The 27,780-nt window shown below is 37.4% G+C and overlaps 1 protein-coding gene and 1 long non-coding RNA gene across 2 annotated transcripts; one reads left to right on the plus strand and one right to left on the minus strand.

The window, feature by feature from the left end:
* Positions 1–5,253: 5,253 nt before the first annotated feature.
* Positions 5,254–24,467, minus strand: LOC141815336 (uncharacterized). The gene is made up of 7 exons (XM_074703281.1): positions 22,145–24,467; positions 21,882–22,000; positions 18,864–20,918; positions 18,711–18,759; positions 18,354–18,601; positions 18,105–18,209; positions 5,254–5,903 (listed from the first exon to the last, which is right to left on the minus strand). Exons 1-7 carry the CDS (start codon positions 24,317–24,319, stop codon positions 5,678–5,680), a joined length of 4,977 nt encoding a protein of 1,658 aa, XP_074559382.1. The 5' UTR covers positions 24,320–24,467; the 3' UTR covers positions 5,254–5,677.
* Positions 24,468–26,298: 1,831 nt separating this feature from the next.
* On the plus strand, positions 26,299–27,740 carry LOC141817552 (uncharacterized). The gene is made up of 3 exons (XR_012600839.1): positions 26,299–26,421; positions 26,567–26,685; positions 27,648–27,740. It is a non-coding gene; the product is annotated as an uncharacterized LOC141817552 (long non-coding RNA).
* Positions 27,741–27,780: the final 40 nt, after the last annotated feature.

Raw genomic sequence — 27,780 nt, forward strand, 5'->3', positions numbered from 1 at the left:
TCAGAATCAAAACAAGTTAAGCATAAGCTTCTAGGGAAATGTAAAAAACTGCATCTTGTGACTATGCACACTTCTACGTATTGACAAGTTTCCTAAAGCAAAATATATGAAGATATGTCAAATTGATGTTATTCAACAAATTCGATTAATGAATTGTTAAATGCTCCAAACTTTGTCTTCTGTTAGGAGTTGAGAAAGCAAATTTTTTGGTGGAAAATTCAAGAGCGAGTACCTGAAAATGTGCATTGGAAGCTTTCAGAATGAGATTCATAGCATTGTGTTAAGATATTTTTTTTTTATGAAAGGTAAATATGTATACCATCAAAATGCAAAAAACATACAGTGACCAATAATCCCTACTCATGTCATATCTAATGAAATATCATATCTCAGTAGGTATTCAAGGTGTGATATACATGTGATTGTGCTAGGTATTTAAGATGTGATATATATGTGATTGTGCTATCGTAAGTACCAACTCCACGTCCAAATGATCACCACCAAACATCATCAAACGTACAAATATAATGGGGCCCCTAGCCTCTCCTATAATGGGTGACAAAGTAAAGTCGTCAAGCATGTCTCTATCTGCTGGTGCTCCGGTATTCATACCCTCCTCTTGTATGTAGTCTTCTCCTATGTTCCATGTGACTACCATCTGATCCTTATCCCGGATTGATCCACCGATATATATAGTCATCTCCTATGTCTACAGTAGCTATCATCTGAATCATAACCTAGTCTGTTTGGTGCTATAAGCCCCATATTGACAAGCATACAATAAATTTTCTTACTCGAAACAAGTGCATATTGAACCTTCTCCTACAACAATATGGGTTTATAAATGTGAAACAATCTCTTTCTTCCTCCATGAACAAAATCCGTTTCACAGCATGATGTTGAATGCCCAATCCTAATGAATGTAGTACAGCCTACTATTAACTGATAACAACATAATGGGAAGAAGAGCAAGAGACTAGTAAAAAAAAGAAAAACCCTATAACACCAGGTATATTCCTTGAATTTATAAACAAATTTTGGACTTCGACAAGTATAAGAAGCAAAATAATAGAGCACAACTAAAGTCATGGATCTTCTATCTACTATAATCATTGAAGAAACCACTCAGTTTATGACTTCTAATTCTGCCTGCATCAGAATCAATAGTTCGGATGGGAAAGGAGGGCATACACATTTCATATTAATTAGTTAAGCCTTTAACCTATATTATGTTTTCAATGAAATTGATCGATCAAACAACACTGGAGGCATACGTGAAGTTGAGTATGGAGTATCACCAATAGATGATGAGACTGGTGGGAAGAAAATAAGAACCAATAAAGCATATGTTCCAAAGTTTTTTCTTTTTTCTTTTGAGAAAACTTATGAAGAACATTTGATCAGTGCCCATAAACGCACAATATAGCGCTTTTCACCACATGGCTTATTGTGAATCTAGATGGTAAAGGTTTAGAAAGCTCTATTTACCTAAAAATTACTAAGAACATTCCATCTGCTCACTAATCCGAAAAGAGAACCTTCTTGATACTCATTTGCTGGCTTGATATGGGACTACCTTCCTTCTCTACAAATATTCATGCCAAAGAAAGAAAAGAATAGGTGAAGCTTTGGAAGACAATGGGAATAAAATTATGGCAAGGGTAACAACCCCCGCAGAATGGTGCCGGCACATCACAAGAAAAATTTGAAAGGATCAACAATATGAAACAAGTCTGGATGGCAAACATCAAATTGTCTACGTACGAGAAGAATAATTCCATGTAAAAACATTCCATAGAATAGGTCAATTTGGAAGCCTACGAAAGAGGGGGAATGAAACCTTACAAGATCATTGAAGAAGTAATACAATTTTCCCTTTTTGTAACTTTGCCACTGCCTCTTGTTGTGACCTTGGAGTCGACCTCATTTTTCGTCTCCGTGAAGCATGAGCCCTCAAGGGTTAGGCCAGGACCACAATGAAGTTCCATCCCTCTCTCCCAAACTGAATCTTGAGCGGGCCACCAAGCCGTCTGCTCAATGTTCCGACAGGAACCAGACTAGTTACCTTCCTCACAATAGTTCATCAGCACCTCCTCCAAGATGAAAAAAGGTGGGTGGATCCTTGCATCCAATCCTGACCCAAACGCGCAGCAATGATACAATTTATTTATTTATTTTTATAATTTACATCTTCATTTGATTCACATCCGAGACTCTAGAAATATTTTATTTTTTACTTCATCTGATTCGAGATTTATTTATTTTTATCATTTTAATAAATATATATATTTTTTCTTATATAATGTGTTCAGGAGAGACTTTTTAATCACTCCACTTTGCTAATGATGTGCCATGTGCATTTTATTTTTGATATATATGTTTGTTAATTAATTAATTTGATTGTGTATATTAATTTTTCTTTTCAATATGAATTCGTAAATTATGTGAAATCGGGATTGCTTTATTATTATTTCATTGATTTGAGAATGTGAGAGACTAAAGAGCGATTATATAAAGTTGAGAACTCAAATTTTTAAAAATCACTAAAAAAAATTAATTATAAAATTTAATTATATTTTAATTGCTCTTTCTTATACAAATATACTTATTATTCATTCATATATTTATATTTCTCAAGTTGAATTTAAAATATGTAATTAATTATTTATAAAAAAATTAATAATTTATGTGGTCTAATATTTTAGTAAATATAATCAGTTAAATAATATTCCTAAACATTTATGAGCTCTCAAAACAAAAGAAACATTAATTTAAAGCCCCGATTTATCGAGGGGATCCATTTTTTAAAATCAAAAGTCACTCTGTGATATATATATATATATATATATATATATATATATATATACACTCAATTAATATTTTGAGATAGAATTTTTTTTGCACATTAAATTTACATTTTTTAATGGTCTATGTTATTTCTATGTGAGGCTGTCTCATTTATTTTAAATGGCTCATTGAAAACTTCTTGAACATTTTAGAATAGTGAAAATGTGTTAAAGTGTTACATATCGAAGCACATTCAACATTGATAGATTGAAAATGGAGGCTAAGTGTAGATAGATGCTCAAAAAAGCAGAGTGCCATCGAGCAACAATTAATAAATCTACCATTGCGTTTTGCACGCAATTGGCAGAGCTACATCTACACTAAAACAAGTGCAAGAGAAATTAGAAGCCCAAAGTGACTATGGGGGAACATTCCAACCTATATAGATTGTTCTTAGCCAAACGGCATAAAGATTATATATTCATGATTTGATGGCAGTATCGCACCAGGAAAAGGAATATAAGAAAAAAAATTTTAAAAAATGTACACTTTTTTTAAAAATAAAATGTACCCTGAACACGAGTTCACTCCATGCATTTTGTGAACATAAGCATTTAAATGTCAATCGGACCACTTGCAATATATTGAGTCGACTTGAATCATTGACAAAATTTTTTGCATGGAAACTGAGATAGATACATCACATAAAGCCGAAGTTGTCAGTAAAATCACGAAATTTGGATCTCTCTGCCAGTGTTCACTGAGATCGCTGATACAATTAATCAACTAACTAATACTGGTACTTGTGTAAACATATAACAAAGACTTGAAAATTCAAAAACCCAGACAAAAGTTTTGGCACACAATGTTACGACAGTGCAGCAAAGAAAACAGATCCTTGACCATTTTCTCTCTCTCTATATATATAGATACAGAGCCAAAGGAGAGAAACTGCAAAAAAAAAAAATGCCATGATGCATGGGATGATCAGACTACAGGAGATATGGAGTGGTAACTTTAAAATATATATATATACAAATGCCATTAAATAAATATTATTTATGAATTTATTGTTTTATGGTAACTTTAAAGTCAAAAGACTGAATTAATTCCCCATAACCATACTTAAAAACGATCGACTTGATGTAAAGATCTAAATAAATATAATGAATTAGATGTCCAGTTTAGTATTACCTCAGCACCCTCCTTGGCCATTGAATGTTGCCCAATTTAACTGGTAACAGATGCCATCTACTCTCAGAAAAAACTAGCAGCATGCTCCTCAATAGCGTTTGTAAATGCATTGGATTGTACAATGGTCGAATGAAAAACCATAACGTTGTGCTAGGTTTATATCCTGATGATATTGATCCTAAACTACCTCGATCAACTGATGATTAGAAACCTCATAAAAATAGCACCATCTGAACAAAGATATACAACTATGGTAGCTGAAATTGTAGATACATCTTCCAAAAAGGCTTTAAGCATGAAAACTGGTCCGGGGATTAACCAAGGGGCTAGCCATGGTCAGACTCGTGTCTGAAGAGGGTCCCATGGTAAGGGTCCACACCCGCTAAGTCGATTCCACCGAATAGTTCGAGCTTGTACCGTCGAAGCATGTCCATTCGGCAAGATTTTCGCCGAGTCGAGTCCATTCGGCAGGACCTTCGCCGCATCGTTCATTCGGCTACGCACCTGCCGAATCAGTCCATTCGGCAGGACCTTCGCCGCATCATCTATTCGGCTACACATTAGCCGAATCCTTCCCATTCGGTTACACATTAGCCGAATCCTTCTATTCAGCCATGCAACAGCCGAAACCTTCCCGCTTAGTTAACTACACACCGAATCCTTCCGTTCGGCAGACAACTTGGCCGAAGCGGACAAGAGAGACACTTAGACACTGGCACGTGAGATCTATCAAACCGCTTACATTGTCCTGGCCCACCGCATCATGATTTGCTGACAAGCCCACGCCCCCTATATTCAATGCTATATCTCTGCGGCATGCCCCGCTGCATTTTCAGACAGCGACAACATAACACTTTACCTGCGATGGGACAAGGAACTCGATTATTCCTGCCATTTCATTAATCCCGACAAGACATTCCTTAAATGATGACGTGACATGTATGCACACTCATCCCTCCTTAAACAGACCACTCCGCTCCACAGGTATCTCTATCTCGAATTCTCACTATCTCTACTGTTCATCTTCTTCCTCTCCTTGCCCTAACTTGATCGTCGGAGTGGTCGCGCCAGGGCACCCCCCTGGCCTTCCTACTGACGTTCATTGTGATCGCAAGCTATTCTCAGAAGCTGCCGCTGGTCATCATCGTCCCTCGCAGAGCCTCAGGCGACGTGGAAGCTGTTTCTGCTCCCCAACATCAGCCACTGTTCACAGTCACTTACGAGGAGGTCCGGTGACGTATCCCGGAGCAGTTCTCAACCGGAACAAAAACTGACAAGATCTTAAGATTTACCACTAATTGCTAAGGACGACAAAGATGTTTTATTTTGTTTTACTTCTCCTTTAGAAGGGAAGAGCCCTAATTCTGAAGTTTATTTCAATTTAAAATATGTAATCATACTAATACTCATCCCCTGTTGGAAAATGAAGACCTACACTTTCTTTCTTCTTCATTGATATACAATGACCTATACTTAATGGAGCATTAAACATCAAGAATCAATGCTGTTTCAAATGCAACACCCCTACGAGGTAGTTGAATCAGAATAATGACTACTTGCCCCCTTGACTCGTGTTCAACTGGGCATTGGTGGATGAGAAGTATTATCTAATACTTTTCGCTGGGGGAGTGCTTGAATGATCATGGACAAATGGTGGGGCTTTATGCCATTTTGGCAAGGAGAATTTATCACTGACCTAGAGTGGCAAACACATTACCCCGTCTGGAAGATTTCCTTGCACGGGAAGTGCAGTGATGTGTCTCTGTGCAAAGGTTCTGTGAGGGACAGTTCCTGAGGCAGAAACTTCAACTGCAACAGGATGAGTTCGACCATGAAACTTTGCCAACCTATTGACAATGGAGAACCTGTCTAATTCTTGACATTCCAGCCGTACATCTAATAGAAAAGTTTCCTTCTCCAACCTGAAAAATGTTCAGTAATGAAAAATGTAAGGATTAGGCACATGTATGTACAGAAATTTGAGACATCACATAATAAATATTCCAATTGTAAGATATGCTTGTGAAAACAGTAATATTTATAGAAGGATCATACAAATCCAAATTTCAGTATCTATAGGTTCAATTAAATAGAGAAATACAGAGGAAAACTTTAGCATGATTTCTTTTTTTTCGTAATTTCTAGGTAAAAGTGACTAGATGGTGCAAAACGAAGAATGTCTCAAAGTGAGCTAAGAAAGTCATAGAAAACTTGTAATTAATTCTCATATTCTTATAGCATAGGTGTATGATGAAGTATCAACCATAAGAGACTTCTTGCACCACCAAAACAGAGAAGCGAGCTGCTTTTCTCTCTTAACAGAATTTTACAAACAGATATAGGTTGACAATGCTAGAGGTAAATCAAGTCCCTGAAGATAGATGACAAACACCTCCTCTATAAGTTCACTTTTTAATATGATTACCACCTAAAGAAGGAACCGTTAACATCAGCGAATTCTTTTTAGTGCCTATATATTATCTTCCTTGTATGACAAGCATGTTGTTTATGTCAAATGCTCGACTCTGTTTACTCCTCTAGATAGATAGAGCAGGTAAATAATTGATTGCACAAGAGTCGAGACAGTTACATCAGTTTACTTCACGTAAAAAATTAAGGGAAGGACAGATCTAACAGCAGATCATTTTTGGCCATTTTCTCATCCACCCAAAAAATTTGTTCCTCCTTAATCAAACCCCAACAAAAGGCTCCAGCTAACCAACAGACCACCGACGAGCTTGCCGGAAGCTCAAGGCTTGGCTGTGCAATATAAGTTCCGTCCCCCGCCACCCCACCCACCCCCCTCCTCCTTTCTTTCATTTTCCTTTCTACTGTTGATCCTTTTCCACTGTCTTAGGCCATGAAAGGTATTGTTCTGATGAACACAGGCACATGTTCTTGGCTCTTATTGGCTAAAAGGTAAGGGTAGCACTGAGGCATGTGACCATTTTTGTCAGTCCGTAACATAGCATAGCAGACGATTAAGCCAAACAACCTCTCACACAGTGGAGAACTCTCTCACACAGAAACAAAAAGAAATTCTTATTAATTGAATAGGATAAAATTATATCGACTTTGGGTTTCTGCTATAGGTGCAAACCTAATAAAAATTAGTAATTAAATAACCAAATTGGGAACACGCTAGATCATAATTGGGAGCATAATTACCCTAAAATTAATTGCCAATCAAGAAAAGGTAGCAACCCTTAATTACCAAATCCTTCAACAATTTACCAAACAATAAAAAATTAAATTTAAAATTCAATTGGACTCAAATTATTCTCCAATTTGTTTCCTTTTCTGCAACATTCTCCCCACACCAAGAACTCAACTTCGTCGAATGAGGATATGAGACTATCCAAATCAAGTTTGGTAGCACCGCACATATCTGCGAAGTGTAGGCACCTTTTTAGATGGATTTGGTGTCTGCCGCTCCATTTCTTTAAGTAACTTGGCATTTGCTGCACATAGGTGCGAAGTTCAACTTTGATGATCCAAGCATCATCAATCTTCGAAAGTCTTCTCCAATATATTAGATACCTTTGGGTGCTTTCACTAGAGGATATCAGCAAATTAGCAACCTCAATCAACTAAAAGTGTCAAAAAGTGATCCACTTCACCAAGAGCAAAATAATGGTGCTGCTGTGAGTAATGCCCAGGTGATAATTGTGAAGCCACATTAGATGTATGATATACACTCTAGTCTTACTATTGTCCTTTACTATCTTATCGATTATGCTAGCAACATAATCCCTCAATTGTTCCAGGTCTTCCAATTTAGATTGTCAGATCTTAAGTTTATCTTCTACTATCTCACACCTAATATCTACCTCTCTAACGGTGAAGATTCTCATTGTACTCAATGTGGAGATTTAACAATTAATGAAAATTATAAAACTAAGGGTGTTAAGTAGTAGGCATGACCATAAATAAAAAACTAAATTGGATCCCTAGATGGAATTGAGGATGGGATATTTTTGCAACAATAACAATGTTTTCTTCTTTTTTGGCTTATTATTGCCATAATAACGTAGTGTTTTTTCACTGAGGAACAACCTGCATAATATTAAAATTGTTAGACAAAATTGCAAAAATGGCTAAATATCACTGGGCTTGCAATGGGCGTGATCTTAATGGCAACCGCCGTGCCAGGGAGTTGTCGTGCAAGACGTGACAGGAGTAGCGACTGACAATCAGCCAATGCAGGAAGCATCCAGTGGAGATGGAAAACGATGCAAGGAAAGCATCAAGTGGAGGGCTAGCAGTCATTAATTGGGAGAGAAGGATTAGCTAGAGCAGAAGGGTGGCATATATGAGCAATAGTGCTTCATGTGTGTGTCTCACAAGAGGGCAAAACTAGAGGCTAGTGGAGTCAATTTGAATGGAGAGGGTGACTCTATAAGAGAAACCAACTAATTTTGATTAGTGAGAGTGACGAGGGTTTAGACAATTGCATTAGTAGGTTCTCCAGTTAATATAGGCAAGTGGATGCCCCACTGTAGGCAATCCCTAGTGGAGGTCTGTCAGCATTGATTTGGTAGACGAAGTTGTTAGGACGAGGTAACAACCAAGCAGGGTTGCCAACTTTGTTGCTTGGACTCAACTATGACTCAAGGTTCATCATTGTTGTGGATGAGACAAGCAAAGAGCAACATGACGTGATGGATGGGAAGGGGCTGAAAGTGGAGCGTTGGTGACTGATGAGGAGATGGCTGGCACAAAGACAAGGAGTAGTTTTTGATCCCCACAGAAAGGGCTTATCCTCGTGTAAGGCTTGGCAAAGGAAAAAGAACTAGCCTAGAAGTGAACCAGGTTCAACTTTGACACCAATTGACATAGCATAGAGGACGATTGAGGCAAATAAACTTCCAAAGATATCTCTCACACAGAGAAAGAAGTAGAAATTCTTATCAATTGAAATTACATGGACTCTAAATTCTTTTATAGATGCAATCCTAATGGAAACTAGGGAATAAATAACCATATTGGATGACATGCTAAACTATAATCAGGAGCTCAGTTATTCCTCTAATTAATTACCAAAAAAGAAAAATTAAGAACACTAGATTAAATATGTCAACAATTTACCAATCAATAAAAAATCAAGTTTACCAATTAGACTTTATTTTACAATCTTTCCTATGCCACTATATTCTTATTTTATTGTGTTTCCTCATAGAAGTTGGTTTCCACAACTTAGTATGACATAATATAAGCCATAGGCAAAAATTGTTGGTAACTAGAACAAATCAAAATTTTAAAAGCATATACACATGGCTTAAGAAGGCTATGCCAGTGCATATGCATCCATAATTTCAGTGGCATAAAAGTGATTGACAATAAGGTGTTAAAACAATATGGTTTACATCTACTAAGAAAAATATCCATCTTGATAATATGGAATGGCACTTTAAAAGATGGCATCTACTATATAATAACTAAAATTAATTAACCAAAGAAATCAATCTAAACAAAATTTATATCTATTAGTTAAGATTAATTAACGAAAGGAAAAAAAATTGAATCATGCCTAACAGCATAACTAAAGAATTCTATTCCATTGGTTGATCAAAACACACAACAAGACGACACACTCAGGCCAAAAGATCAACATAGTGTTTTGGGTTGGGGGGGGTGGTTTGGAAGAGGAGATGAGAAGACGCTTCAAAACAAGGAGAAAAGCACACCAGAAGTTGAATCAAGCGTGAATTGACTCAGGAATCTATTGATGTTGATTGAGGAGAAATCAAGGTCATCAAAGGAGATTTCACAAGGTTACGAGTCTCACTGACAGTCCAATTTAACTACCATGACCATGATGGGGGTGGTGAACGTAGTTCAAAAGGAGGGGGGGGGGGGGGGGGGGGGGGGGGGGACTTCTTTGTCCTTTTTAAAACTATATCATATATATAAGCAAGTGTATTAATTACAATGTAATTAATTGATAATATATATGTGATGTATAACTATATATAATTAACTAATATAGTGTAATCAATTTATTAATATGGAATTATTAAGTATTGTGCAAATAATTGATGTTAATCATGTAAAACAAATTGCTAATTGCATTTACTGAAAATTTATCCAATATATGGAAACCCCATTTATAGAATGATAACATGACTTATCTCATAATTTACGAAAATGAACTTCTTCTGAGATATGCAGGAATTGACTAATCATACTAATGTGTATGCTATGTCTAATCATGAATGAGACAGATAAATAAATTTTTCTACCATACTTCGATACATTTCCTTAGTCATTCCAAGTATGAGATTTAGATCTATTTACTTGTTGGCTTACATGTTGTGTTACCTTTTTTTTAAAGAGATCAGCCACCTCAATCCCAAGAAAGTATTTCAACTTTCTTAATACCAAAGTCCTACATACAATTTTATCCAACTATTGATAAATGAGGTTGATAAGTGGCATTTTGACAGGTTTAATTAGAGTTATTTTGGACTAGTTTGATCATATTTCATGTCATAAATTGGGTTTTAGCAATTTTTTGTATCTTGGATGAATTTTATAGTCTTCATTCTATTTTGTTATTAATTTATGAAAATTTATGGATATTAATTTGTTGTATTTTATTTTGTAGGAAATTAGGATGAAGACAATAATATTTGAAAGTTCAATTTGTAAAGAAAAATCAATCCTGGTTCGAGTTGGGCTTATCAAATTCAATTTGGCTCAACTAGATTAAAATTAGGGTCCATTTCAATTTCATTCGGCCCAATACACGGCCGGCCCATCAACTCAATTCGGCCCAATTAAACTGACTCAGCCGGGTCCATTTCAACTTTAACCCAGTTCAATCCATCTGGTTTGGTCCGGTTCAATCAGTCGCTTCAAAACAAGATCAAACCAGTTCAATTTGTGCTTATAAGCGATTTTCGATTCAGAGGAGAAGGGGGCTCGACCGCGATTGGGAAGCACGGTAGCTTCTCAATCGTGATTACTGTTCTTTATCTGCCTCACCGATCTGCCGAGTTAATCCCGTCGCCTCCATCTCGTTCATCACCGTCTTCCTGATCAGCACAGCGCAGTGGCGGCGGCAGCTGCAGTCGACAAGCGCCAACCCTCCGCACGACCTTTCACCATGAGCGGGCCGCTCCGGTGCGAGTTCGTCCTTCCCCTGTCGTTTGTGCAACGCCGCTGTGAGCGATTGTTCCAGTGACGATGGCCGCCGACAACTCGATCTTCCGCATCCACAGAAGCGCTGGAGCTAGCCGGTCCCTGTCGGCGATTGTAGCGGGGAAACCACCGGTCTTTGTCTGTGGATTGTAGCAGAGGACTTCCGTCGTCTTCGACCTCTTCCGTCACCAGAATAGGGCAAGGTAAGGGTTCTTTCATTCTCTGTTCTGATGGTCTTGTCGGCGATTGTAGCAGGGCGTTAGATCAGAGGCTGAGCTCCGTCACCTTCGTCTGCTCCGATCGAGTCTCGCCATGAGCGCAGCGGTGAGATCCACTGTCCTTGTTGGCATGACTCCACCGACATGCTTGCTTCCCCTGTTCTGCGTTGATCTGAGAACACCACCCTTCCACCATCCGGATCTCTTCTCTTCTCCTCAATTTGGTGTCGGTGCCGATCGAGGAAAGATTTTAATCATAACCCTAGTTCTAACCTAGTTTAAATGTTTCCTTTCTTCTGTTGTTAGCTAGTTGGTTTCATCATTCAAGAACCCCCCCCCCCCCCCCCCCCCCCCCCCCCCCCCCCCCCCCCCCCTTTGAATTTCTTGTTTCATATGGATTTTGAGTGTTTGCTAGTTGTGTTTGATACTTGATACTCTGAAAGAGAATGCTATTTGGGTGTTTGTGATGTTAGTGAACTTTATGTCAATGAACAATTATTTGGAATGTTGAATGTTTTGAGTTGTAGAGTTGAATGAGAACCAATTATGTATGATGGACAAATTGAAGTTTGAACTTGTGTCATGAATTGAATTGGAATGATTTATTTAAGTTGAATTGAATTATTGTTGTTGTGGTGAATGTATGTTGAACACGTTTAAGTGTGTTGTAGTATAACTTATAAGATGAATGTATAGGTTGTGTAGTATGAATTGTGTTGTGTAATTAATGTAATGCTTGTGAATAAAGAAGTGTGGATTGCAATTTGTATGTATGTTGTTGTTAACATTGTATATATATATGTGATTGTTGTGGTTATCATGATCTAGCATATGTGAATTGTTGTTTTATATTGTTCATATGTTCTTAGTTGTATATGGTTAGTGAAGTAAATTGTACATTGGTGGGAATTATTGTAATTTAGGGTTGGTAGTGTAATTGGATGTTGTTTGAATCATGTGTGATTTGGTTGTACATTAGTGTTTGAATTATGAATTCTATATAATTAATAATCTTTGATAATTGTAAGATTTAGTTGCTAATAAATGGACTTTAGAGATAATTAAGGATGAATAACAAATAAAACTCCGCACCACGTTGTCTAACATCGCTTCCATCATTGAGTCCATGAGAGACGATCCGGGCCTCTGTTATACTATTTAAGCAATAATTAGGGGTTTGGTAAATAAATAAATTTTTAATTTTGAAATTGACAACATCAAAATTTTGGCGCCGTTACCAAGGATTCACATGATGTTTGCATAGTTTAGACTGTATATTGGTGGTGTTGATTTTTATTATTCATTTATTTATGTGTGCATTTTTCTTATTTATTTATTCATTCATTTATTCATTTTTAATTGCTTAATTCTTTTGATTCTAATGACTTTGAGGATGATGATAGAATCCCAGCTTATCTGTGGTTTGGTTGTTTTGGAGAGGTATACAAACGTGTAGAGACTTGCACTGCAGGCAACGCCCCAAAACAGACTATTTACCCAACTTGAAAGGGGAGTTATTTTATCTCACTTAGTTTTTGTATATACTTCATTACTTGCTTTATTTTCTATTTTATTTTTTCTATTTGGTAGGATGTGTATAATTATTCATCATTGATTGTTTCATTGCTTATATTTCATTGTTTGTTTAGTTTACGATGTGCATAATATTTATCATTCTTTCTTAATAAATAGTTTACCTTAGGATGTGTATAACTGTTTATAATTCTTTCTTAATAATTTCCCCCTGCATGACTCATATCATCTTAGGAATTGTGATAATTTAATTAATTAAGTTTGTCAGTTTTAGAGGTTCATAGTCATTAAAGAGTTCTTGGATTGCATGTGGTTACAACTTAGTGATGGATTTCATGTTGACAAATTGAGATGATGATTTATATCTACCTAGTGAGGATTGAGCCTTATTGTTGTTGTATTTGTTGTGTGGCACTTGTGGTGATTGTCACTCTAAAACTTGCTCCAATTCTGTTGAGATTACATTACTATGAGGTTGCATGATTTATGAGGGTCATTTCCTTATTCTTTATTTATTCATTCTCTTTTGTAGAATAGGTGAATAATCCTTCTACCATGTGCCATCTTTTCTTTACCATCTCTTTCATTTCTTTTTCCATTGGATTTGAGAATCTTGAATGCTGAGATGAGAATTTTGCTCGGGATGGATAAAAGTTTAAGTGTGGGGTGTGAGTAGATAGTTCACCATTGACAAACCATTAGCTTTGTTTTGTTTGTTTTTTATTTTGTTGTATTTTTGTTTTGTTTCATTGTATTTTTAGATAGGTGACGAAAAAAATTTCTGTTTGTGAAAAAAAACGAAAAAAAATCAGAAAAAATAATAAGAAAACAGAATCGTTGAAAAAAATCAGAAAAAAATAGAAAACAGAATCATTGAAAAAAAAAAAGAAAAACAATTGAAAATAAAATAAAAATAAAAATAAAAGTTTGAGTTGATGAAATTTCTTTAGAATGGTGGATAGTAAGTTTTTGCAATTCTTGTTTCTCCTACTATTGAGTTTTATTGTAGATGTTAGAGTGTAGGAGATGGATAGGAGTTGTTTTCTTGCTATTTCGATCACCCCACACTAGCTTGGATTGATATCTATTGTGCATGATTTTCATTGACTCATCTATGAAGTATATCATTGTTTCCCATTTCTCCCACTTGTATTCTTTATTTTATTATCTTCATTTTCCCCTTACATATATTGTTTTCTTTCCCTTATTCATTATTCTTTTGTAATACTAATAAACCTTTATGAATTGTGCAACCTTTTGCATATGATAGTGGTAGAGATTAGAAGAGGAGCAAGCCTATGGTAGTGCATGAACCATGAGTAGCTTGAGAGAGATCCACTATTTACATGATTATGAGGATGAGTGACCACACTATTTACACTATTTATCTTGTGAGGTTTTTTAGTCATCATTCTCAATTTATTCAGGGTGGATTGAAATTGTTATTTTGTTGATCCATGTGAGAATTAAGTTCTGGATTGCTTAAGTCTTTAGAATTTGACACTCTTATTTAACTTATTGTTGCAACTTCTTGATTTGATTGATATTATTAGAGTGGAAAATAATATATAGTAGGTTTGCTTTCACGAGACGTGAAAGAATAAGCATGGGGGATTTGATAAGTAGCATTTTGACAGGTTTAATTAGGATTATTTTGGACCGGTTTGATCATATTTCATGTCATAAATTGGGTTTTTAGCTTATTGCTATATCTTGGATGAATTTTTAGTCTTCATTCTATTTTGTTATTAATTTGTTGTATTTTATTTTGTAGGAAATTAGGATGAAGACAACAATATTTGGAAGTTCAATTTGGAAGAAAAATCAATCCTGGTTCGAGTTGGGCTTAAATCAGATTCAATTTGGCTCAACCAGATTAAAAATAGGATCCATTTCAATTTCATTCAGCCCAATACACAATCGGCCCATTTCAACTCAATCCGGCCCAATTAAACTAACTCAGCCCAGTCCATTTCAACTTCAACCCGGTTCAATCCATCGGGTTTGGTCCGGTTCAATCAACTGGTTCAAAACAAGATCAAACCGGTTCAATTTGCGCTTATAAGTGATTTTCGATTCAGAGGAGAAGGGGGCTCGACCGCGATTGGGAAGCACTGTAGCTTCTCAATCGCGATTATTGTTATTCATCCGTCTCACCGATCTGCTGAGTTCCCATCCCGTCGTCTCCATCCCATTCATCGCCGTCTTCCCGATCAGCACAGCGCAGTGGCGGCAGCAGCTGCAGTCGACGAGCGTCGACCCTTCGCACGACTTTTCACTGCAAGAGGGGCGCTCCGATGCGAGTCTTCCCTCCCCTGTCGTATGTGCAACGTCACTGTGAGTGATTGTTACAGAGACGGTGGCTGGCGACAGCTCGATCTTCCGCATCCGCAGAAGCGCCGAAGGTAGTCGGTCCCTGTCGGCGATTGTAGTGGGGAAACCACCGATCTCTCTCTGCGATTGTAGCAGAGGACTTCCGTAGTCTTCGACTTCCGTCGTCACCGAAAAAGGGCAAGGTAAGGGTTCTTTCATTCTCTATTTTAATGTTTCTGTCGGCGATTGTAACAGGGCGTTAGATCAGAGGTTGAGCTCTGTCACCTTCATCTTCTCCGATCGAGTCTCACCGTGAGCGCAACGGTGAGATCCACTGTCCCTATTGGCGTGACTCCACCGACACGCTTGCTTCCCCTGTTCTGAGCTGGTCCGGGAACACTACCCTTCCACCATCCGGATCTCTTCTCTTCTCCTCAGTTTGGTGTCGGTGCCGATTGAGGGAAGATTCTAATTATAACCCTAGTTCTAACCTAGTTTAAATGTTTCCTTTCTTCTGTTGTTAGCTAGCTAATTTCATCATTCAAGAACCCCCCCTGAATTTCTTGTTTCATATGGATTTTGAGTGTTTGCTAGTTGTGTTTGATGCTTGATACTCTGAATGTGAATGCTATTTGGTTGTTTGAGATGTTAGTGAACTGTTGTATCAATGAATTAATTATTTGGAATGTTGAATGTTTTGAGTTGTAGAGTTGAATGGGAACCGGTTATGTATGATGAATAAATTGAAGTTCGAACTTGTGTCATGAATTGGAATGATTTATTTAAGTTGAATTGAATTATTGTTGTTGTGGTGAATGTATGTTGAACATGTTTAAGTGTGTTGTAGTATTATTTATAAGATGAATGTATAGGTTGTGTAGTATGAAATTGTGTTGTGTAACTGATGTAATGCTTGTGAATAAAGAAGTGTGGATTACAATTTGTACGTATGTTGTTGTTAACATTGTATATATATGTGATTGTTGTGGTTATCATGATCTAGCATATGTGAATTGTTGTTTTATATTGTTCATATGTTCTTAGTTGTATATGGTTAGTGAAGTAAATTGTACATTGGTGGGAATTATTGTATTTTAGGGTTGGTAGTGTAATTGGATGTTGTTTGAATCATGTGTGATTTGGTTGTACATTAGTGTTTGAATTATGAATTCTGTATAATTAATAATCTTTGGTAATTATAAGATTTAGCTGCTAATAAATGGACTTTAGAGATAATTAAAGATGAATAACAAATAAAACCCCGCACTATGCTGTCTAACATAACTTCCATCATTAAGTCCATGAGAGACGACCCTGGCCTCTGTTATACTACTTAAGCGATAATTAGGGATTTGGTAAATAAATAAATTTTTAATTTTGCAATTGACAACATCAAAGGTCTTGTCAACACTGTAAGAAACATATTTGCAATCTGTGTCTTAAATAGCTATTTGACATCATCATCCCTCCTACCCATACGGTTAGAGGTAGTACATGAAATGTTCTCCTTGAAACACGAGTTTCTGTTCTTGAAACTCAAATAAATTTACTTGAGGCTGAACTAGCCAGCTTGAAAGCCATGTCTTCAGACCCAGGACCATGGGTCAGGGACCAAGGAAAAAGACTTCTTATTTCGGAACCGGAAGATACTGATCTAGTATTCATCAAAACTGAGTAGCTGTAATACTGGCTGAATAAATTCGTATCATTTCAGTCATAAACTGAAACTCCAATACAAATCGAGATTTTAAATTACATGTATATATAATCTGAACAGATCATATCAGGTGGCTAGATTTTTTTTTCATAAAACAAATGGAACTAATTGTCTCGATCAAATTAGTAACCACATTAGCAAAGCAATAACTACAGAATAAATGCAGCAAAACAATCCTGAAACTGTGCTAAGCAAATTAGCCTCTAATTGAACTAATGATAAATAATTCAACCATACAAAAAGCTATGCAAATCTGCCTGAAATGGATTGTCTGGTAAATTGCAGCATAAGTGGTAAAATTGGTTTGAGTGAAAATTTTCCAATTACTTCATTCAATTGGATTAAATTTCCACCAAAGTCATAGAACTCCCAAATTGAATAAGCAAGGTAGCTCATTTGGGTTGCGCCCCCGACACAACCACTTGTCATGCTCCACACAGCCCGTGCCTACGCTATATTGAGCACGATCTGTGAGCCGAGTCCAGCACGATCCCAGCCCAATCCACATGATGGGTTGGGCTTGGCCCAACTCGACCTTTTGGGCAAGTGTTTGTGTGTTATGGGTGGGTGGGTATGCGTGTGTCCACGTGTAGGTGTGGACGGATGCATGTGCATGTGGGTTGCCTTTTGGTTTCTTCCCTTGTGTTGTGTGTGTGTGTGTGTGTTGTGGGTGAGTATGGGTGTGTGTGGGTGTGCATGCGTGCATTTGCATGTGGATTGCCTTGTGGTTTCTTCCACTGTGTGTGGTGGGTGGGTGTAGGTGTGTGGGTGTGTGCATGAATGTGTGTTGCCTTGTAGCTTATTCCCTTAGGAAACAAGATTACACCTATTATAAGTGAATATAAATCAAGTGTGTACCTTCCCCATCAGAAGTCACTAGTATCAAATACAACTAAAATATCAATTGTCAAGGCGAGCACAGACGGTAGGCGCATGGTATTGCTGGCATAATGGTTAACGGTCGATTCCAAGAGGTGATGACCTGAGGTCGATCCCACCATGCGCCTAACGCTTGTGTACCAAAATGAATCTCCCTCCATATTCATGAGGCCGGCTCTAGGAAGGCCGTCGAGGTAGCAGATCTACTTTTTTTTATGTATTTTTTTGTAAACTACTGTTCAGGTGATAAGAATGGCTAAAATGATTAATATATTGCCAAGGATAACAAAGATCTATAAAAGTGATTATCCATTGCGCACCTTGAGAAATCAGCTTCAAGTTTATTAGATTTCATAACAGAATCCTCTGTGAACTTTAAGTAAGCATCATCTGCCATGTTTGAAGTCCTAAGCTCTCCAAGCATCCTAGAGAGTTGAGATAAAGAATTTCTAATTAAAAAGCAGTATAAAAAGTTCGAGAAAGTGGCATTCCCTAGTTTACAGTTAATAGAACAGTTTAGCATCTCAAATATTATATAATGAGATCTTGAATTTCAATTCGGAACTTACATATTTTGCTTTTCCAACGGTTCATGCCAATCAGTTTTTGAGGAAGAAAGTACGCTACATGCATCTGCAAGTGCTGATTTAGCTACAACAAAAGACAAACTTTGATAAGCTGAAGTTGCCTTTCCGTTAAGCAATTCAGATGGTACAGCTGGAACAAGTTGCTGCATCAGCTGAGTTGTCAGGATTAGCCTTCTTCGTGAATGAGGAAATGATGGACCATCTTCCACAGCTTCAGCTCCATCATCTACCTACTCAACGAACAATTACAGGAAAAAAAACTATAAAATTCACTCCAAGAGTCCTGCTAAAGATTGCAACAAAGTGATTGAGACAAGAATTGTTGGTTAATAAACAAACCTTCTCCATCAATCTGTCGGCAGACAGATTCCAAGCCAACTCTGCCATACTAGGGGAAAAAATTATATTTATCAGACAAACCAAATGAAAATCTATGTCCTTAAGAAAAGTATACTCTATAGAGCAACATCGAAGCAGCCATATAAAAAATACCTTATGCTTTCCAAGCTTTGCAGGCATTCAGTGACAATCTTACGCCAAGGCATATCCATTGTCACACCTTTACGTTTCTTTGGTCTAAAAGTTGCACCATGGTCACTGGTGTTTGGTAACAAGGGCGATGATTCATTGGGTGACATCTTGGAGGACAATGTACCTTCCCTGTAACCACCAGCATGGATGTTATCAAGTCTTTGTTCAACTATAACACTATCTTCCATCCCTGCAGTAACCTTTTGGAGTGAGTACTGCTGTGTTAAAGCCTTTACACTCTTTTGAGCATCATAAAGATCAACCATCTTGCCATTTTGGTAGATTCCATAATGCTCAAATGAGGCAGGAACCATGTGAGGACTAATATGTGTGCAATCATTACCTCCCAATGCAGTAGCTGTGGAATCTGTGCGGAGGGGATGAATATGTGTTTGAAGGTCATCCAGTCCTGCTGTCGCTGTTCTAGGATCTTTTTCTTTATGGTCATTTGAGTTAGAGTTTAACATTTGGGCATCTGAAACATGAGAAGCTGCCACAGCTTTAACATCAGGGGTATATCTGGAATGTGAATTATCCCTGTGATTAAATCTCTGATTTACATTTAAATTCATTTGTGGAGTACTAAAAGATGTTCCTCTCAGCATGTTTTCTGCCAATTTGTTCATATCAGAATCAGAAGCCTTTGTGGACTGTATTTGATGGAGTAAGGAATAGTTTTTCTGCTGACCATCTGAGGGCTTTGGCATGCGTTCACAAATGCCACCACTCCTAGAAGAAATATCATTTGTTAGAGAAGAAAGCAAATCTTGAGATCTAAGAGCTAGATCATGTTCATGTTTAGCATTGTTAACATCCTGCAGATGCAGAGAGACAAGAGATGATACTGAAACGCTAGAACCTCCATTTAAGGCTGCTGTTTCTACCCCTTGGAACATATTATTTGCCCTTGAAACAACATCCATCTTCTCTTCGAGTATATTTGAGGACTTGACTTGAGCTGAATTCTCTTCTTTCTGTGAGTTAGAAGAACAAGTGCTAAGTTCAGGAGCACTTTCTTCCTTGTTCAATTGACTGTGAGCCTTTGGCATGCCCCATGAACTTCTTTCCCTTCTATGATTTATTATGGACTGAAGTACATTTGGAGCAAGTATAGGAGTGATACCGGCTTGACGTCGTTGAGCTGATATAGTCGTCCACACATTATGCAGCTTTGAGAAGCCAGCTTGGTTAGACATACCTGATTCTGAAGATTGTAAAACTTGTTTTGTGTCTACAGAGGGTAATTGATGGCCAAAACTTGTAATTTGAGAAAATCCTGCAAATGTTGGTTTCATGTGATCTGCCATTCCAGAGAAAAATTGTGAACCACATGTTAAATGATTTTGAGCATTGGAAGCAACTCCAGAAGCTGAAAATCTACTAGACAAAGTGGACAATGCCTGAAAAGATTCGCAAGCTACAGCTGTATCATTAGAATTATCTGGCTGCTTCATGAGTGCACCTGTGTTAGCTTGGTTTCTGTTAGGAATATGACCACGTTGCTGCTGCTGTAGGTGACCTTGTGCACCAGAGCGGTCTTGTTGTGGAAATTGGAGCTGTCCTTGCAGATGATTTTGTGCTAAAGGAAAATCAGAAGCAGTGACTGATGATGAGTTAAAATACTTTTTTGCTTCCAAGTGTTCATTCTCTTGTTGTCCTGGTAGGCTGGAAATCTTACGCCCATTCGCTGTTTCAGATGCTTCATCAAGGAGAGGCAAAGGTTGACCTAAAGAAGTATGACTAGACTGTGACTGATCCTGATATCCAGCCTCTACATAGCGTGATTGTCCAATCATATCACCATTCAAGATCTTCTGATAAATTGTGTCTTTATCGGGCAGTGATTGCCTCTGAGATGGAACGGCCAGATGCAATCCTCTTGAGTTAGAAGACCAATCAGAGTGAACTTTTGCAGTAGGAACATCAGCATCAACTAGTATGGCCTTATCAGATGCATTCACAGAATTCTCATTCCTTGACTGATCAACCTTGTAAAGAAGCTCAAGCATATTATTGCTGCCATAAATAAATAAATAAAAATCAAATCTAGGATTAGAAAGAATGCATAGCTTGTAATAGAAAATCTAAAATTGAATTAAAAACATAAAAAATTAAATGGAGAGAAGAAATTGAGAAAAGAAATGGTGCAAAGTTTAGACCCATTATCAGGTGCCTTTGCAGTGAGGAATGAACAAATAAATGAAGAAAAAATAATAATTTCTTAAGGCCAGGTTTTCTACAAAAGAAGGAAACAGCTAGATCTCAACTCCAGATGCCTTGTCAGCAAGGAGTGAACAAATAATGAAAAGACAAAACCCCAAAAAATGTTTCTTAAAACCATGTTTCTTACAAAAGAAGGAACAAGTATTTAAAGAAAGAAAATGCGTTGGGAAAAAAAAAAACAGAAAAAGCTTGCAAAATATTTTGCATCCAACCATTTCCATAGAGAGAAGGAAAAAGAGAGGGAAACTTTAAATTCCAAAACTTACCAAAAATACAAAAGAAAAGCATAAAAAACATATTTAATTTTTTTGAAAAAATGTTTATGTTCGAATAGAAGCAATATAGAAGAAAACTAGAGAAGATGTCTCAGTGTTTTCCTTCCCTCCAGCTTTTTCTGCAAAGGAAACAGAGGGAAAGTGTTGCTGGGGAAATATATATGTCCCCCTTTTTTTTCTAGCTTCCTTCCCTCATAAGGACCATGACCTAGTTCTAGCATCATACAAGAAAATATTACTTTGATACTAGCATAGAATCCAGCTTGAACAGTCTATTCCACTAGTCCCATTAGGCATGGAATATGCATGCTAATGACTTTTTAACCAGGGTAAACCTATAAAACAGTATACGCATCGCACATGCTGTCATGAAATATTCAGCTATAGAAATCATGCTCCGTAGCAACGAAATCATCTGGGCAAGGATCTCATCACAAAGGTTGACTTAAATAGATGTTCTTAAAAGGAAAACCAATTGTACCTTGCTTGAGAAATGGTTTGATTCTGTGTATATTGAGCTCTTGATTCATCATAAGAACCGCTAGAGGAGTGGAGAGGTCTTGCATCTACAGATAGCTGCTCAACTTCCACTCGAATCCCCTACAGGAAAAAAAAAAGTTTTTATTCAATTTGGAATTGAATTAAAATATCTAAAATCTGAATTCTAGAGAAAGATGCAAAAGGTGAGTTACCAACAACATGAAAGTTGACTAATGAATATTCTTCCAGGACCAACTATATTACCTCACTAGTGTCATTTGGATTGTTACCAACAACATGACCAGCAAAATGTGAATTCCCATTGAATGATAGGCCGATGTTATTTGATACACTGAAAATTGAGTTGGGTAGGCTTTGTAAGTTTAAATGGTGATTTGGTTGGAAAGAAGGCTCTGCTTTCTTCTTCAAATTACCAGGTGAGTTCTGAAAGATGTTAGGTCCCATTGAAAGTTGACTATGATGAATTGAATTCTGGCTTCCAATGTTATGGCTCAATACTTCTGCTGCAGGAGTTGTTGACAAATCGCAATGAGTCTGATTTTCTTCATCATCTTTGTCAACATCAGAAGTCACACACGTATTGCAGGCAAAATTTCTTCCAAAAGCAGATTTTTGTTCATCCATAACTTGTTGATGCATGTTCTGTTTCAATTTTAGGGAATTCGGGTGCCTAACAGACCCCAAATTTCCTGCTGATGAATCTTCTGATTGCATCTTGAGACTAGCAATATTTGGTTTGATAAATTGTGTTCCAGCACCCTGATCAACATCATGTTCAGGGATCCTATGATAACTTGAAGTAGCGTCACCTCTAGATTCCATTGCATGACTAGAAATCCAGCGACCTAAGTTATTGTCAGGCTGAAAAGGAACATTGGATAAGAGCAAGTTCTGTTGGACAAGATTACCATTTCCATTGTCTTGTGACTTTAACTGAATGTTCTCTGAAGTGTTATGGCTCTGCTCGATGGACTGTCCGTTCCATATTCCAATAGAAAAAGGAATTTTAGCTTGAATAGCACCTATAAGTTTGGTTTCATTCTCACTAGCTGAAGAAATCTTAGCTTCAACGCCACCTTCTACTAGTCTGGATTGATTCTGATTATTTCCAAACTCTTTGCTATTGGTTCCTTGCAACGAAGACCTTAGACACGCATGGGAAGCCTCAGTTGTTGCCGTACTATTTTCTTCATGAGCAGTCTTCAAGAGAAGATGATTATTGTCTGTCAAGGAGCTTGGAGTTGCATTTGGATGGCTGGATAAAGAAAAAGGTTGTGCTATCAACGAAACTTGATTTTGAGAGCTGTCATCATCCAACCCAATTGATTGTTTCCCATCATCAGTTGCACGCAAAAGTGTTATTACTGGTTCAGTTTTACTCAAGCTACTCCACTCTTCCTGCCCTTTATAGCTAGTGGAAGCTTGAACAGCCTCTTGCATAAGAGCGCTCCAGCTCCCACTTTGGATAGAAGGAAATGCACCAAAATGATCATTATCTACAGGGTGTGCATGCATATTTCCACCCATGCCAGACATAAGGCTTCCACTAAATAAAACTCCCCAGTTATCATCATCATCTGTGCCAAACAACAGCTTTTGTTCCATAGGATCTAAACAAGCAACATTTGGAGAATTCCCAAGCTCTGATACTTGCTTCCCCTGTAAATTAGTAGACATATCATCTTGTTCTTGCCTACCATGAAACTCCTGAAACTGATCATGGAGATGCAGATTGCTAGCTTGTTGAAAGTTTCCAACCGTAACACTATTAGCTAGATCTTGCATAGGAGATTTTATATATGCATGTCTGTCTTGTAGATTGTGTATATCCAATGTGTTGTCGTGTAAGAATCCTTGTTGAGTTGATTCTGGGCCAGATTGAATAGTAGATGGATTTGATGACTTAGCTTCAACAGTTGCATCTGAATTAGTTATCAAGTTGTTGCAATTATTAGACAATTCTAAGAAGTGAGAGTATTGGTTGAAACTGCTAGTGCCTGGAACAGACAAGCCGCGAATTAAATGATCATCCTGCTGCGGCATAAATCCCATGGATCGCATTGCTCGACTGCAGTCATTCAGTGTACCATCACCATTGCCAAGGTTCTGTAAAGCTGTTGGGTGACTGGGCTGCACCAAGTTCATGTTGCCAGCAATAACCATCTGATAGTTAGTGGGTAAGTTGGAGAGGTCTCCAACAAAATTATTTGTCCACATGTAGTTATATGCATTGTTGATTGGCATTTCACTATGCATTGCAGTTAACTGATCTCCCGTGGCAGATTTTCCTACAAATGACATCTGTCTCTGTGGAACCAGTTGTCTTGCTTCATGATCCAACTGCTGAAGGTGGTGCCGTCTCTGAAGCTCTTGGAGTTGGAGCTCCTTGGATAACAATTGTTGTTGCCACAACTGCATATAGATAAAGAAGATAGTGTCTTGGATTATAAAGTGTCACATAAGGGAGGTATCTTCGAGGAAGCATTGATCTACAACAAAGAAACTTTATGAGAAGTCCAAAAAGCCAAAGAAACAAAGGGAAATTTCAAATGAATTTAGTGCCAACTGCAATTTTGTTGACTTACCCACTAACTATCAGATGGTTATTGCTGGCAACATGAACTTGGTGCAGCCCAGTCACCCAACAGCTTTACAGAACCTTGGCAATGGTGATGGTACACTGAATGACTGCAGTCGAGCAATGCGATCCATGGGATTTATGCTGCAGCAGGATGATCATTTTATTCATGGCTTGCCTGTTCCAGGCACTAGCAGTTTCAACCAATACTCTCACTTCTTAGAATTGTCTAATAATTGCAACAACTTGATAACTAATTCAGATGCAACCATTGAAGCTAAGTCATCAAATCCATCTACCATTCAATCTGGCCCAGAATCAACTCAACAAGGATTCTTACACGACAACACATTGGATATACACAATCTACAAGACAGACATGCATATATAAAATCTCCTATGCAAGATCTAGCTAATAGTGTTACGGTTGGAAACTTTCAACAAGCTAGCAATCTGCATCTCCATGATCAGTTTCAGGAGTTTCATGGTAGGCAAGAACAAGATGATATGTCTACTAATTTACAGGGGAAGCAAGTATCAGAACTTGGGAATTCTCCAAATGTTGCTTGTTTAGATCCTATGGAACAAAAGCTGTTGTTTGGCACAGATGATGATGATAACTGGGGAGTTTTATTTAGTGGAAGCCTTATGTCTGGCATGGGTGGAAATATGCATGCACACCCAGTAGATAATGATCATTTTGGTGCATTTCCTTCTATCCAAAGTGGGAGCTGGAGCGCTCTTATGCAAGAGGCTGTTCAAGCTTCCACTAGTTATAAAGGGCAGGAAGAGTGGAGTGGCTTGAGTAAAACTGAACCAGTAATAACACTTTTGTGTGCAACTGATGATGGGAAACAATCAATTGGGTTGGATGATGACAGCTCTCAAAATCAAGTTTCATTGATAGCACAACCTTCTTCTTTATCCAGCCATCCAAATGCAACTCCAAGCTCCTTGACAGACAATAATCATCTTCTCATGAAGACTGCTCATGAAGAAAATAGTACGGCAACAACTGAGGCTTCCCATGCGTGTCTAAGGTCTTCGTTGCAAGGAACCAATAGCAAAGAGTTTGGAAATAATCAGAATCAATCCAGACTAGTAGAAGGTGGCGTTGAAGCTAAGATTTCTTCAGCTAGTGAGAATGAAACCAAACTTATAGGTGCTATTCAAGCTAAAATTCCTTTTTCTATTGGAATATGGAACGGACAGTCCATCGAGCAGAGCCATAACACTTCAGAGAACATTCAGTTAAAGTCACAAGACAATGGAAATGGTAATCTTGTCCAACAGAACTTGCTCTTATCCAATGTTCCTTTTCAGCCTGACAATAACTTAGGTCGCTGGATTTCTAGTCATGCAATGGAATCTAGAGGTGACGCTACTTCAAGTTATCATAGGATCCCTGAACATGATGTTGATCAGGGTGCTGGAACACAATTTATCAAACCAAATATTGCTAGTCTCAAGATGCAATCAGAAGATTCATCAGCAGGAAATTTGGGGTCTGTTAGGCACCCGAATTCCCTAAAATTGAAACAGAACATGCATCAACAAGTTATGGATGAACAAAAATCTGCTTTTGGAAGAAATTTTGCCTGCAATACGTGTGTGACTTCTGATGTTGACAAAGATGATGAAGAAAATCAGACTCATTGCGATTTGTCAACAACTCCTGCAGCAGAAGTATTGAGCCATAACATTGGAAGCCACAAATTCAATTCATCATAGTCAACTTTCAATGGGACCTAACATCTTTCAGAACTCACCTGGTAATTTGAAGAAGAAAGCAGAGCCTTCTTTCCAACCAAATCACCAGTTAAACTTACAAAGCCTACCCAACTCAATTTTCAGTGTATCAAATAACATCGGCCTATCATTCAATGGGAATTCACATTTTGCTGGTCATGTTGTTGGTAACAATCCAAATGACACTAGTGAGGTAATATAGTTGGTCCTGGAAGAATATTCATCATAGTCAACTTTCATGTTGTTGGTAACTCACCTTTTGCATCTTTCTCTAGAATTCAGATTTTAGATATTTTAATTCAATTCCAAATTGAATAAAAACTTTTTTTTTCCTGTAGGGGGTTCGAGTGGAAGTTGAGCAGCTATCTGTAGATGCAAGACCTCTCCACTCCTCTAGCGGTTCTTATGATGAATCAAGAGCTCAATATACACAGAATCAAACCATTTCTCAAGCAAGGTACAATTGGTTTTCCTTTTAAGAACATCTATTTAAGTCAACCTTTGTGATGAGATCCTTGCCCAGATGATTTCGTTGCTACGGAGCATGATTTCTATAGCTGAATATTTCATGACAGCATGTGCGATGCGTATACTGTTTTATAGGTTTACCCTGGTTAAAAAGTCATTAGCATGCATATTCCATGCCTAATGGGACTAGTGGAATAGACTGTTCAAGCTGGATTCTATGCTAGTATCAAAGTAATATTTTCTTGTATGATGCTAGAACTAGGTCATGGTCCTTATGAGGGAAGGAAGCTAGAAAAAAAGGGGGACATATATATTTCCCCAGCAACACTTTCCCTCTGTTTCCTTTGCAGAAAAAGCTGGAGGGAAGGAAAACACTGAGACATCTTCTCTAGTTTTCTTCTATATTGCTTCTATTCGAACATAAACATTTTTTCAAAAAAATTAAATATGTTTTTTATGCTTTTCTTTGTATTTTTGGTAAGTTTTGGAATTTAAAGTTTCCCTCTCTTTTTCCTTCTCTCTATGGAAATGGTTGGATGCAAAATATTTTGCAAGCTTTTTCTGTTTTTTTTTTCCCAACGCATTTTCTTTCTTTAAATACTTGTTCCTTCTTTTGTAAGAAACATGGTTTTAAGAAACATTTTTTGGGGTTTTGTCTTTTCATTATTTGTTCACTCCTTGCTGACAAGGCATCTGGAGTTGAGATCTAGCTGTTTCCTTCTTTTGTAGAAAACCTGGCCTTAAGAAATTATTATTTTTTCTTCATTTATTTGTTCATTCCTCACTGCAAAGGCACCTGATAATGGGTCTAAACTTTGCACCATTTCTTTTCTCAATTTCTTCTCTCCATTTAATTTTTTATGTTTTTAATTCAATTTTCTAGATTTTCTATTACAAGCTATGCATTCTTTCTAATCCTAGATTTGATTTTTATTTATTTATTTATGGCAGCAATAATATGCTTGAGCTTCTTTACAAGGTTGATCAGTCAAGGAATGAGAATTCTGTGAATGCATCTGATAAGGCCATACTAGTTGATGCTGATGTTCCTACTGCAAAAGTTCACTCTGATTGGTCTTCTAAC

Source organism: Curcuma longa, chromosome 2 (genome assembly GCF_044706935.1).
Source record: "Curcuma longa cultivar G26 ecotype Majalengka, Jawa Barat chromosome 2, ITB_CL_G26_1.1, whole genome shotgun sequence".
NCBI lineage: Eukaryota > Viridiplantae > Streptophyta > Magnoliopsida > Zingiberales > Zingiberaceae > Curcuma > Curcuma longa.